The 13,989-nt window shown below is 40.7% G+C and overlaps 1 protein-coding gene across 7 annotated transcripts in view; it reads left to right on the forward strand.

Moving 5' to 3' along the window:
• Positions 1-13,831, forward strand: part of LOC131991319 (kelch-like protein 29) — a 233,969-nt gene extending 220,138 nt beyond the window's left edge. For all 7 annotated transcript variants that reach the window (XM_059356683.1, XM_059356687.1, XM_059356686.1 and 4 more), the window contains exons 14-15: positions 8,900-9,044; positions 12,365-13,831. In XM_059356683.1, coding sequence (XP_059212666.1) covers positions 8,900-9,044; positions 12,365-12,548 — 329 coding nt within the window. In that variant the 3' untranslated portion in view covers positions 12,549-13,831. The remainder of the gene's footprint in view (positions 1-8,899; positions 9,045-12,364) is intronic.
• Positions 13,832-13,989: the final 158 nt, after the last annotated feature.

Consider the following 13,989-nt stretch of genomic DNA (forward strand, 5'->3'; position numbering starts at 1 on the left):
ATGAAAATTAATTGAAACATTCTGGTCACCAAAAAATGTCTTCAGTGTTGAGTTGTACTAAAAGAGACTTCAAGAAGTCAGCTGTTCATTTTAAATTACGGATGCACCTCGCTAACCAACCCAGCTAGCTTCCACCAGCATTAGCTGATAACTAATAAACTAAGCTTCATGTCCCAGCTCTCTTGTCCAAATATGGTCACATCTTGTTTTAAAAAAACAACTAGGTTGGCGATATGCAAAGCTAAACTAATGCTGCTGGATGTAGCCTTATAGTTAAAGGCCTGATAGTTGTATCAATATTCTGAACTAACTCTCCACCACAAAGTGAAGAAGCAGAAGTGTTGAACTATTCATTTGAAGCTCAGAAATTAAGATTTTGAAAGCAAAAAAAGGTCTGTGTTTATGCTCATTTGAATACATTTCCAGTACAAATTTATCTTCTGTATTCCTTGCTGGATTATCCCATTTAAGATGCTGGCAAATGATGGCTACTCAGGGCATAGAGCTGTCCAAATGCTGCTTTTAAAAAATAGAATTAATATCTCAAATGTTGGCATACTGTTGCTGCAGGCAGCACTCGGAGCAGCAGGCATCAGAGAGAAACACTGGGTCAAAAACGTATTTGAATTCAAATGTTTCTTGACACAAAGTTGTTCTTGTGTCATTAAAGCGCCAGCGTGCGGAGGCACTTCCCTCAGCACTGATGCCCAGAAAACTTTCTCTCCGTTATTAGTGCCTTTTCAGAGCGAGACTACTGTGAGCAAAATTATGATTATGTAACGGGGGTGTTTGGGGCGAGAGCTGAATGGTATTAAAGGGCTGGAAGAGCAGCTGGCAGAGGAGGAATGAGAGAAAAGTCTGGTGAGAAACACACGCATGCACACAGATGCAGACACACACAAGCTCTCCTTACCTCAAATCAACTATACATCCCCCAGGGGCACAGGTACACAGCGCATGAATTATGTAACGAGGCAGGAGGTTACTCCGTGTGCGTGTGTGCAAGCATGGTTTTGTGTTTTTCGTGTGTGTGTGTGTGTGTGTGTGTGTGTGTATTAAGGACAGCGCAGACAGACAGACCGTCATCTGTCAGGGTGTAGATGAGCCTGTATCTGACAGCCAACGAGCCAGGAGATAATGGACAGGTTTAGTGCTTCCTGTGAAATTGGGCCGGCGATGATTTTAGTGAGCCGGTGGGGAGCGCTTCTCGATCAACCCTCTGCCTCCCTCCATCGCTCTCCTTCTCTAATCTCTCTCTACATCTCTCTCTCTCTCTCTCTCTCTCTCTCTCTCTCTCTCTTACTCACACATACACCCCCCTCTCTGTGTCTCACTGTCTCCCCTCCGTACACCTCCCCCCTCCGTCTCTCGTGGTCTCTCAGCACTGTCTTATCGACTGACACAAATACAGCTGTGTGCGTTTCCTGTGACTGTGTGTGTGCGCGCGTATGTGTTTTCTCTCTGCATGGACCATCTCCCGCATGAACTGCAAATGGGTTTCACAAACACTTATCAGGACTGACTTCCTATCTCTTGCAGAGTGAAAAATAATATTCCTTGTGCCAAAAATAGTCACTTCAACAAGTCTATTGAGATGTGTGCAGTCTCCGCAGTCGCAGCTTCATCTATAGCCTCCTTTGTCTTCCATATATATATATGTACAGTCATGGAAAAATGATTAGACCTAGCTTTTTCTTCAATTTCTTGTTCATTTTAATGTACTATGAACTAAAGGTACATTTGTTTGGACACATATAATGATAAGAACAAAGAATAGCTCATAAGAGTTTAATTTAAGAGGTGATGTCTAGCCATTTTCCATGGTTTTCTTGATAATAACCAAAATCATTATCAGGAAAAGCATGGAATATGGCTAGACATCAGCTCTTAAATTAAACTCTTATGAGCTATTTTTGTTCTTATCATTACATTTGTCCCAACAAATGTACCTTTAGTTGTATCAGCCATTAAAATGAACAATACAATGAAGAAAACAAGGGTGGTCTAATCATTTTTTCCATGACTGCATATATGTGTCTTCTGAGTGTTATATGTATTGAATCATGGCAACATAATTTAGCCTCCTCACATGCAGTAAACTATTTATAAAGCCTCATAGCTTTTTCTGAAAAGGTCAGTTCACCCAAATAACCATAATGCCAGGGTTTGGACATATCTCTTGCAGAGATTTCAGCCTTCACAGCAGCACAGTGGAGGTGTAAGGAACTTTGTTTGGACATTGAAAAATGACCTTTCTGGAAAATCCATAAGCCTCTGTGGCTCAGTCTTTCCTTACACACTGCAACATAGTATGGCAGTTTGGTATGAGGACATTTTTTAAATATGTAGTTTTATATGCAATATATTTTTTAGAGAGGCGGCTCTCCCACATCATTGTATGACTCAGAAAGGGCACTCTTGTTCAACCAGACTTCTCATCCTCAACTTCTTGACTAAAGCAGATGGTAAAAAAAAATAAAGGTCCTAACTTGTGTAAAAACAGAATCATATTCCATCCCTACATGACTGTAGGGATCGAAATCTTGTTTTGTTGGTCCACCACCTTTGTCCAAACATATCGCAACAACTACTAGATGCCATAACATCTATATTCCCCTCAGGCTGAATTAAAATAACTTTGGCGATCCCCAGACTTTTTCTACCTTCTGGTCAACAGAACCCACTTTCAGTTTGTTGAAAACTTTAGTAACTGCCCAAAAATATGCAAAACAAATCACAGTCCTAACACCCTTTAGTTGTAGCAGGAATGTTTAGATTGTTAAAAGTAAGCATGCTAACAGGCTAAACTAAGATGTTGAGCCTGGTAAATGTTGCATATTAAGCATGCTAACATTTAGTTCAAAGCATGACTGTACCTAAGTACAGTCTCACAGAGCCATCCCCTGTAGACTCTAGGGCCCTATTGAATGAATGAATGAATGAATGCTTTATTTCGGTTACAAAAAACAACAAAAAACAAAAACAAAACAAAAACAAAACAAAGACAAAATAAAATCATGTTTTTTTACAAAAGAATCCATCAGACAGCAACCGAAAAAGGAATAGGCTGAAGCCCCAAGGCTTATTTTTGCCTTTCCTGTACCATCTACATGTATACATTATATACATTACATTAACTGAATAATTCACATCGTTAGAAAACACATGATAGCTTAAACTGAAAAATCAAATTCAATCAAATTTCATTGTAACCCTTGATAATTTTAGATTTTAAAGTCTTCTTGAAAACTAACATAGAATTACACATCTTTATTTCATCATTTAGTCCATTCCATAATTTTACACCCAAATTAATGATCTTTAGCACATGTTCTAGAGTTCATGGTGCAAGTGCATTTAGTGCATGTCCAACTCCACTTCTGCTAGTTAAACAAAACATAATCTGTGTGCAAACGGATGTATGGGGTCTCTTTATTAATCATAGCTGTTTTAGACATAACATAAATTAGCATGTCATCTCTCATTCCCTTTGAAAGGTGCATGTCCCTGTGTGTAAACCCATCTTTGTAGGCGTCTCTTACAACCTGAATAATGCGACCTTTAAACAGCAGGCAAATACTGTTAGCCATTCAGATTTTTGTTGGTCAATGGCACAGACTCTTTGTGCTGCATCAAGATAGCAATAATGTGTCTGACCACATCTCATGAGCATCACATCTGTGCACACACAGATGGGTGCAACTACATTTGCTACTTACACAACGTGGGCGCTGGGTGTGAAAAATGAAATTGGTAATGACAGTTAAACTGCGCTGCATGTTGCCTTACACCTAGTGTAAGATGACGTCATAAGTGACCCTTTCTGGCCTTTTGTCCTCTGCATATTTTTATTAGCTCATTTCTGCTAAAGACATAAGCCCCTACAACAACACTTGACAGCATGTTCCATGGATTAATTAGGGCACTTTCTCTGGAATAATAAAGAATAATTGAGGAGTTGCTAGGGATATATCATGGTAGATACAGATATTTAAGCCCTAGAAAACGCTGGTAAAGATCCGACTTATACTTTTTGATATCATTAAGTATTCACAGCTAAATCAGAAGTTTAGATGTGATTTTAAAGTGATAAAAGTTAATGTTCTTCATCAGGACTGTGTGGGTGTAGTTTGATCATATTTGTGACAGTAACCAAAAGATATTGGGCCAAATCCTTGTTTTGCTATTTAAAAGTAAGTCTCAAGTTCTTACACTAAAGTCAAATCCTGCATCGAGTCCAGAATCCTACCACATGTAACATCATTTTAACAACACAGTCATAATATTACACTAAAAAAATCTAAAATTGATTGATTAAAATGTGTTTTTATATATTAAAAGATGTACCACTGAAAAAAGCATTTAGCATATAGTTTAGGTCTGAGGGAAGTTATTAAGTCATTTCAAGGCAAAAGGCTTAAGGCCAAGTAAGTCACTGGTTTCAGGTCAGGTCTAATGTCATAGAAGTCCACACATTTGGCAACTTACACTAACCGCTCACCGAGTGTCATTCAATTCAACTGTTGCTAAATTGGTTACATAGCATTACATCACCTTTTCCCCCCAAATATAGCCCTGCCATCAAACCAGTGAACAGATTACAGGGAAAACATACAGAAATGTTCTCATTTGAAATAAAAAAAACAAAATGTTATTCTCCAAATCAGTGTGTTAATGTAGGACCCCATCGCTCATAGGAAGAAGATAATTGAGAAAATAAGTTTGCAGGTTTTATGGTTCGAAACCCCCTGCCTTTTCATAGTTTGGGTAAAATGACCCTTTGAAAACGCATTTAAACAGTCGCTTATTATCACACATCTGTTCTCACATCCCCTGAGGCTCCTCCACAAACACACACACAACCCATATTGCACCATCTCTCTCTAGTATTCACCCAGCATGCATACCCTGCTGACAGACAGATCTCCATCGACTGGTCGACTCCAGGGAACCGAGAGCAGAGGCGCAGCGCCCAGACTGCTCTATCGGGAAATTGACAGCAGAACAACTACTCGCACAAATGACGTATCAGCCAAATGGGCACGGCAGTTGAAAGCGCCATTATGGAGGTGGGGGAGGATGAGGGGAGCGTGACAGAGCGAGAGAGGTGGAGAAGATGGAGTGTTTCCATAGCTACATAATTGGACATGCCCCCCCCCCAACACACACACACACACACACACACACCAACCCAACCAAACCGTTCTCCATCACCATCATACTTAATTAAAGTATATCATCCTCTTTCGCTCCCTCTGCTGTTTTTGGCCTGTCATTTCAAAGACTGCTCTTATTCTCCTCACACCACATAAAAGGACATTGTGTGAAAAGAAAAAGTTTTTGCTGCTCCAATTACCTTGTTGTAATCTTATCTGAGCTTCTGGCAGCAAGAACTGAAGCTTCTTTGTCCTATTTCCTCCTGTTCCCTCGTGTTCTCTGGTGGGACGCAGGAAGCTGGAGAGGATACCCAGCACCTCATCTTCCATCTTTCGGAGGAGACTATCTCATGTATTACGTGTTTGTTGTTCCTCCTCCGCCTGTGACTGACCGCATTTCAGTGTTGCTGTAATGCCTCTGCTTTGTGATGACGACGGCTGTTTGGTAGTCTTTATCAGAGAGAGCAGTCTTATCTGCATCTGTATAGTATACAGTATTGGTATAATTTAGTAGTATATTTGTGTGCGTGCGTGTTATCGCTGTGGTAGTGTTCCGGTTTTATACAATCAGATATCTGCTGTGTTGATGCAGGAATCAGATAGGACGGGATGTGAGGGAACAGCAAGGTGTTTGTTTAGACAGCGGTCACAAATTTCATCATAGCCGTGTGTTTGTGTGTGTGTATTTTTTGCTTGTTTGCTGTCCTTGACCCCAGCCTGAGGGTCCCAGACTCGGTGACTAAGCTGTTTTATCAGCGTGTGAGAGGCTGCGTCAGCCCGTGTCGCCCCGCAGGCACGGCTGTACTTCTATCACCGCTGCCGTGTTAAAACCTTGTGTTGCTGTCTTTTTAGCCCCCTCCCTTCCTTTTATTCATGTTTTATGTTAGTTGTGGATTCTTGGCTGGAGTTTTCTAACCTCAGAGCTGTGAAACAAAGCAGAGTCCATTGTGAGCCTCCAAGAATAGCAATGTTTGTGTGTGAATTTGTTTTCATCTTTACTTGCGTGCTCTTTACTGTATCTCAGTGTTGTTTAAGAAGAAACAGCTTGTTTTCAGCAGCGGAGGCCAGGGGATGAGAGTAGAAGCAAAGTGGGAGAGAGATGTTGAACCCCCACAGCAGTCCTCTGAGGCTTGCCAAATGAGAATGAGGTATACCTGCTACCTGGTACCTCTCCAAGCACTCAAACCCACTGCTTAGTGTGGGTCCACGGGAGAGAGGCGCCGAGCGATGGTGAGAGTTTCTGTGGGGGAAAAGAGAAAGGTTTTTCCTTTGAGAGCATCCTGTTATTATTCTGCCTCAGGCGCCGAGCAGAGAGAAATGAGTGTTCTGTGTTTATGGGACCTAACACAAAACATCATGTACACACGTTTATGCTGGCACACACACACACACACACTCGGAAAGACTGGCAGCGGCATATCAATGAGATGAAGAAGGTAAAAGAAGAAAATAAACACGTCAGGCAGAATGTGAGGAGGACCAATCAGTGGCAACTTGTTTCTCAAGGGCTGAAATTGAAGCTGACGCCTCAGATGGTTGCAGTGAAATTTCAGATCGGATATCAGTGTCAGTAAATGACAGCATTGTGCTCATATAACAAAACAACTGCATGAAGTCATTTGGAGGCAAAGTTAAGCGTTTTTAGCCATCATTTTTTTCCTTATGAGTTCTCCTCAGCATCTTTATTTGACTTCAGATGATTTCCAAAAGTGCTGAGGAAAAGACATGGGATGCAATTTTTGCAGTCATGGTCCCAAGAGGATGAATCTGCCCATCAGCTCAGCTGTACTTTCTGTCCCGTGCTAAATAGCCGTGCTAGCAAGAGCATTTAGGTCATTTAGTTCCGCCAGTACGGCTGTTAATGCCTTGGGCTAGATGCATAAACAACACATAATGTCAACAATCACGCATACGCCATTTCCCCACATATAAACTGGCATTTATAAAAGAGTGAGTGCAATTCACACTTACTTCAGGTCTGATATAAAAATGGTTCTGATTTCAAATATATAATGAGATGTAACTTCAAAGTAAAACATTCTTTATGTTGTTTGTTTGCTGCTTTTATTTTAACAGTCTACACAACCTTCTGTAAAATGTCAATGTGAATTTATAAATGATTAATTTTTCCTTTTTTTTTTCTTTTTTTTTTACATTTCATTGTCATCCTTCTGGTAATAATCTCATTTGAGACTGAATCATAAAGCAATTTCTGTCTGTTTCAATATGAACGTTGAATGGTCCCTCTGACATTTAATAACGACTGCGATGTAAGTGTGGTGATGTACATGTAATGAGTTAGTGGTATGGGCTTTATAAATAGGCTCAGCGTGTGTAATGACAGCTGTTTCTGGCGCTGTTGGAGAATTTCGATGCAACACAATGGGACTTCTTTGCCTTTCTTCTCATTGACAGGTCTAATGTGAGTTTTTGAGCAGGCCAAAGTGTCAATACGCACCTGGATGTTTGAGATCGTTTCTAAACCCATTTATGGTGAACTGTGGGAGTGTGAATAAAGCTCATGCACGTACACACAGTTCCTCAGTGATTGATATATATAAATCAAGAGTATTTTCAGCTTTATATGTCTGAGGAATAGAATGCATATGCATATTTCACACAGTTTATTCACCTGGCCCCTGGTCTTGTTGTTGCAGAACATTATGAGTGTCGTAGTTGAAAACATAATGCAGTGCAGCTCATTCATAGTGTCAGCCTGCGGAGCAGAAGAAGCACCTCTCGCCTCCAGAGATGACCTGTTAATTAAACATGTCGGACTCCTCTCGGCAGCCGGGGGAAAGGCGAAGTAAAAAGGGGGGGTGGCACTACTACTGCTACATGAGACGAGCTTTTAGGGCCTCTGTCGCCATTATTAAGGCGTCAGACATTCCTCCTCCTCCTGTTGCCCGTTTCCAATGAGGGATGTCTGTCCATTGTGGCAGCAAACAGCGAGGACGGCGGCTCACGGCCAAGTGTCTGTGCATTATTCATGCTGCTTGTAAATTGGCCAGCTGCAGTCTGCTTGAGAGAAATTGCCCCGAGTTTGAAACACACTTCCTCTTCCCACACAGCAGGGCTATTGCTCGCAAGCTGCAGGTTTCCAATGGCATTGTTCCGCACAAACCACTGTTTCATTTTGTTTCCCATCATCTATAATTCTACAGCAGTGCTGCTTCAGTGCTTCTGTTTTCCTCCTTTGCTATATACTGTATCAGATTGAATTATACAGTATGCACAGGATTCAGTATCCCACCTGTTCACTCATGTATTTCCAATACATGTGCACACTGTTTTTTCTTCTATTTCTTTTCTTTGTGAATCTATGGATGTGCCAGAGGGCGTAATGCAATTGTGAATTATTGGGACTTAGGTAACTCTTTTATATTGCTGCCAAGCCCAAACATATTTGGGAGCAGAACCCAATAAAGCCACAGTGATTTATGAACTCCGCTTTTTCACTGGTTTGCCATCCATTCTCTATTTTTTTTCCTCCAAAGCAATCTTGAGAATGGCACATCTGTAAAGTGATAAGGAGAATGTTGATGATGATTTTTGCATGCAGCCTGGGGACGGAAAGGGGGAGAATAGGAAGAAAAAAACAAATAGAAGCCATTATACTGAATGGAAATTTCTGCTGTATGTGAGAATGATATTCACACAATAGCTCTGTGTTTTCTTTAACAAAAATCTCTCCTCCTCCTCCTCCTCCTCCCTCTCTCCTTCTCTTCCTCTCATATCTTCAGATAACAAATACGCCCCTGCAGTGAGTCTAAACGGTTTTATATTCATCCTGGGAGGAGCCTACGCTCGAGCCACCACTATCTATGACCCAGACAAAGGCAACATCAAGGCCGGTCCCAACATGAATCACTCCCGGCAGTTCTGCAGGTAAGAGATTATAAATGCAGCAGTGCCACGTGTAAGTTTTAAATCCCCAGCGTGGAATTGTAAAGATGTTTCAAAAAGCTCAAATTGCAGGTCTGTTTTGTGTGAAGCTTCAAAAAACACTGATATTACACAGCCTCAGAAAATATGTAAAACTCAAGTTTATTAGTAATCTGTCAGTCTTTGTGTCAAAACACAGGTAAACGGCTGCACAGGGAAAATGTATTCAGGCCAGTTAATTAAAACTTGAACAAAACCGAGTCGTGGGCTGACAGTGTTTCCAACACGCTGCATTTAGGATGTGAGACTTCTCCCTTGATAGAAAAATAGCTTTTGAATTCAGGGACTTGATTTTTTTTTTTTTTATAGCTTGATCTGTAACACCGTCGTCTGTCACACTGAGAGAAACAAGACATCCGTTCCAGTAGCTTGATTTAATCAACTTTCCTTCAAATCACTGATTCTCTCTATTGTATCTGAACTGTGAGATATGAGTCATTAATATATTTTTGCACATATAATAATTATAAGAGTGTAATGCTTTCTAAAACGCCAAGAAACTGCAGTCCACACCTGTGACTTTTATACCACTTGTGGACACATAATGGCTATAAAAGGGGGATAAATGAAAATTAACAACAGTAGGATCACTTCATAATATCCCAGTCAGCTCGAGTCACTGAGGTGTGCAGTTTGCTGGATAATGAACCCACTCTTTCTATGCCCGAGCCTTTTTTTTTTTTTTTCCTTGCAGAAGCCGAGAAATAAAGAAGCATGCACAAAATACATTTGGGAAGCAATTACAGGCTGTGATCTTATGTGCAGAGTGTATAACATAAATCATGTTGTCAGAGTTATTGATAAGCTGCACCAGCACACGCCAGGCAGCTGTTCTGCTACATTTAACTAAGTCTGACACCAAAGAGAGGAAGAAATGCGGGGAAAGGAAGGAGGGAGCAACAACAAGCATACAAAGAGAGAAACACACACACGTACTCAGGAAACGGCACTATCTCCACTGCACGCTCCTGCACACAAGATGAAGCCTAGCAGGTCATCGTGCAGGAGAGCTGATATTCTCCCCTCGCTGCGTCCGGCCCTCCGCAGACCCGCACCTCCCCTCTGTTTATCAGGAAGAGCAGCTCCAGGCTTTGCCCCGCGCTCTCTCCGTTTTCGGATCAGCTGTGCTCTCTCTCTGAGTAGATTTAGGCTTTATGTAATAATCTGTTTCATTCCCAACAGTGTTGTGAATTTGTGCAATAGTACTGCATGTTGTTCGCCATGTGTGTGTATGTGTGTATATGTGTGTATTTGAGCGTGCACCTTATGTAAATGCAGATCGTTCCAAACCCCAATAGGAGTACAAAGCCCTAATCAGCTTACAGCCCAAGTTTTAATCCTCTCCGCACACAAACTCCTGTTTCTGTTTCTCATATCAAATGAGCACATTTGTAGAGATATTTGCTTTTTCATTAGTTTTCTCACTCGCCCTCGAGAGGTAGTGTAATGTGTTTTTTTTTCTTCCTACCTTACAAAGTAGCCTTGTTGGGGATGTCGAGAGCATGTGTGAGTTATGTCAAACAATCTGAGGCGTGGCCCCCAGCGCCACAATCAGCATGTTTATGGAGATGTTGTCTTCTAACTGGCTTTGTTTGTCTGATCATGATGACAATAAGAGCAATATTCCTGCTGCTGTGACTCACAGCCACATTAGCTCACACTTGCTTTCACCTACTTATCTCCCTGACACTGATTATCTCTCATTATTATTTGTTCCTAACAGTCAATGATTTTAATGTGAAGCAGAAGCAGTTGCAGCTCTGATATGCTGTAAGAAAGTGAAGAGTTAACATTGAGGCTTGAATCAATGAGATAAAATTACAAACTACCAAACAAAATGCCAAACAATTTAAATGTTTAAATGTTTAAATGTAAAGAATAAAGAATAGTTTAACTTTTGAAGAAATCTGCATATTCAGAGATGAGAAGACTGAAACTGCTGTCCTGTGTGTCCATTTAATATGAAGCTGTAGCCAGCAGCTGGTTAGCTTGGCTTAGTATTATGAAACAGGGGGAACAGCTAGCCTGGCTGTGTCCACAGGAAAAACTAAATCTGAGTCTATACCTCACTAATTAACATGCTAGCTTCAAATCTTTGATTTATACACAGAAATGTAAGTGCATGCTAACACGTTACATCTTAGTCATTTAAAAAATGTCAAAACATAGTCAAAGTGTAGTTTATCCAAAAATGTCCAAACACACCATAGAGTAGTACATTGATAATGTTAATAGCATAGTACATCCATAAATTTGGGGGGGGGGGGGGGACAAAACATGCCATACTATAGAATGTAAAAAAAGAGATTGTCAGTGTAGTTTATTTGCCCAAAATGCTAAAAACAAAACAAAAAAACAACATCATGTTATGCTATGTTCAAAAATACAAAAAACCTGTCTTAGTATATACTATGTCGAAAACGTAAAAAAAAAAAAGGTCATAGTGTAGTTTGTCCAAACATTCCAATGAATACAATAGAATAGATCGTTGATGACAGTAATAGTATGTCCAAAAGATTTGGGGAAAACTGCCAAAAACACTGTAGAATCCTACGTTGATTTCTGTGTCTACAACCTGGGTGGTGTGAGGCTGTACTGGGCTCTGAGCTGAAAGCTAAGATCAACAAGCTAGCATGCTCACATCTGTGCCTATTGTCCACTCTAATGCTCATTGTTTATATTTTATTTGTTTAATTAAACATTTTAGGGGCCAGACTATTTCTTCACAACATCCAGTCATATTTAACAGAAAGACACGAGGGTGGTTTGGATGTGAAAAGCAGAAACATATTTATCCCAAACGTATATTCAGGGTTCGTACACTTTAGCAGTGGTCAAATTCAAGCATTTTTCAAGGACTTTCAAGATCAATTTTCAATCTTTTCCAGTATCTTAGACGGTTGTAAAGAGATTTCACTTAACCATACCAACAACGATGGTATTATACTTTTAAGAGGAACGGTCTTCATTTCAGATAGGCTACTCATTATTATTTACATTGAACATGTGATTATCTATAGTCTATAGATGGATATAGTCAGATTGCAAGAGAAATACAGTAAGAATTTCAAGCATTAACAAGCACTTTATCCAAAATTCAAGCACTTTTTAAACCTTGAAAATACATTTAAATTCAAGCATTTTCAAGGATTTCAAGCACCCGTACGAACCCTGTATATATATATATATCTAGTATTTTGAGGATTCTAACTTCTAAAAAGAAGACAACTGAACAAAACTAACCTCTCTGTGTTCCTGTGCAGCGCTGTGATCCTGGACGGGAAGATCTACGCCACAGGAGGCATAGTGAGCAGCGAGGGTCCCGCCCTCGGCAACATGGAGACCTTCGACGCTTGCACCAACACTTGGACGCTGCTGCAGTCACTGCCCTGCCCGCTCTTCAGACACGGCTGCGTGGTCATCAAGAAGTACATTCAGAGCGGCTGAGGGCGGCTGGGACCACATCCAACTGGGTCGACGGCAAACACCAGCTGAGCTCCGCTTCTGTGGGACGGTGTGCGACGGCAGCTTAGGGCCGGGGCCGGTCGGTCAGCGACCTCTGGACTTGATGCCAGCATCCATCCATCCATCCATCCATCCATCCATCCATACACACTGTTACCTGTCCCACCACCCAAAAAAAGCCCTGTGCAGAATGTACTCATGTTCAACTACTCAGCCATGTCAGGTGACGATGCCTAACCTCCAGTACTGTATGTGTCATGGTAGTAGTTCATCCTCTCATCCAACAGGCACAGGGACCCTCTTAGTAAATTACAAACTCATCATTGTTTCAGTTCTGTCTTTTCCAGATCTCTGTGAACTCACCACCTCCGTTTTACTCTTATACTTCAACTCAGCGCAGTCGAGCTATTGCAGGTCCAGATTTGTCTGTTTTTGAGAATTCTGTTCCTCCGTTTTCCAGTCATTAATTAGAGAGCAGAGTTTCATTGTGGTGTATGAATGTTTTTCAGTAGTGACATCTACAGGGCAGGAGGAAAAGTGAAGGAAAGGAATCCACTGACGGTTTTCCTCTTTAACAGCACGTGACGAGTTTCTTCTCTCTCCGCTGTGTCGGCAAGCGTAGTTCCTGCTGTGAGTGTGGATTTATGAGGTAATTTTAAAAACAGATTTTGAACTCTGTGCAACCTGGTACTTTTAATGACTTGCTAAACATAGGAAAAACAATCAAATCTGGGTCAGGTGGGGTTTAACAAGAAAAAGCTTTATTTTTTCTTTGTTTATATGAAATTCCAGCTTGATTGAGATATCATCTGGAGTGTTAGTGGCCCGTTTCCCCCTTTGAGTCACACTCCGGGACAAAAACAGCAGTGCACGTAGAGAGAGAGGGAATTCCACAGATGTTCATGTTGGGACAGTTCCTCCGGAAAAAAGCACAATATTCACCTGTGACTGTTATCATAGTTATCTGTCCATCCATGTTTTTTTTATGTCTCATCGGTTTCCCTCCCCACCTTCTTTTTGTTTTATACAAGATGTTTCATTGCAACCCACAAATGATTTGGGGTTGGTATTCTGTAAATACAGGAAGGAAAATGTATATTTTAAAACCTGAAGGCAATTCTGTATAAATGTTTTTAGAAAAAAAAAATGATAGGTTGGATTCAAAAGGTATGTCTGTAAATCTGTACCCAAAAAGGAGAAATTAACAATTGTTATTATTGAAACCTAATACATATACCAGAACATGAATACAGTGTCAAGTCTTTTTTTGGTTTACTGTATTTTTTTCTCAGAAAAAGGCACTTGTTCCCTTCAAAGTATGAGCATATGTGTATTTACCATAGGACATGGGTGTAAAGGACATTTCAGCACATGAAAATACCAAAGTGTTTAAGTGATTGCGCTTGTTTTTGCTCCCATTAGT

The sequence above is a fragment of the Centropristis striata genome, chromosome 18, assembly GCF_030273125.1.
Source record: "Centropristis striata isolate RG_2023a ecotype Rhode Island chromosome 18, C.striata_1.0, whole genome shotgun sequence".
Classification (NCBI taxonomy): domain Eukaryota; kingdom Metazoa; phylum Chordata; class Actinopteri; order Perciformes; family Serranidae; genus Centropristis; species Centropristis striata.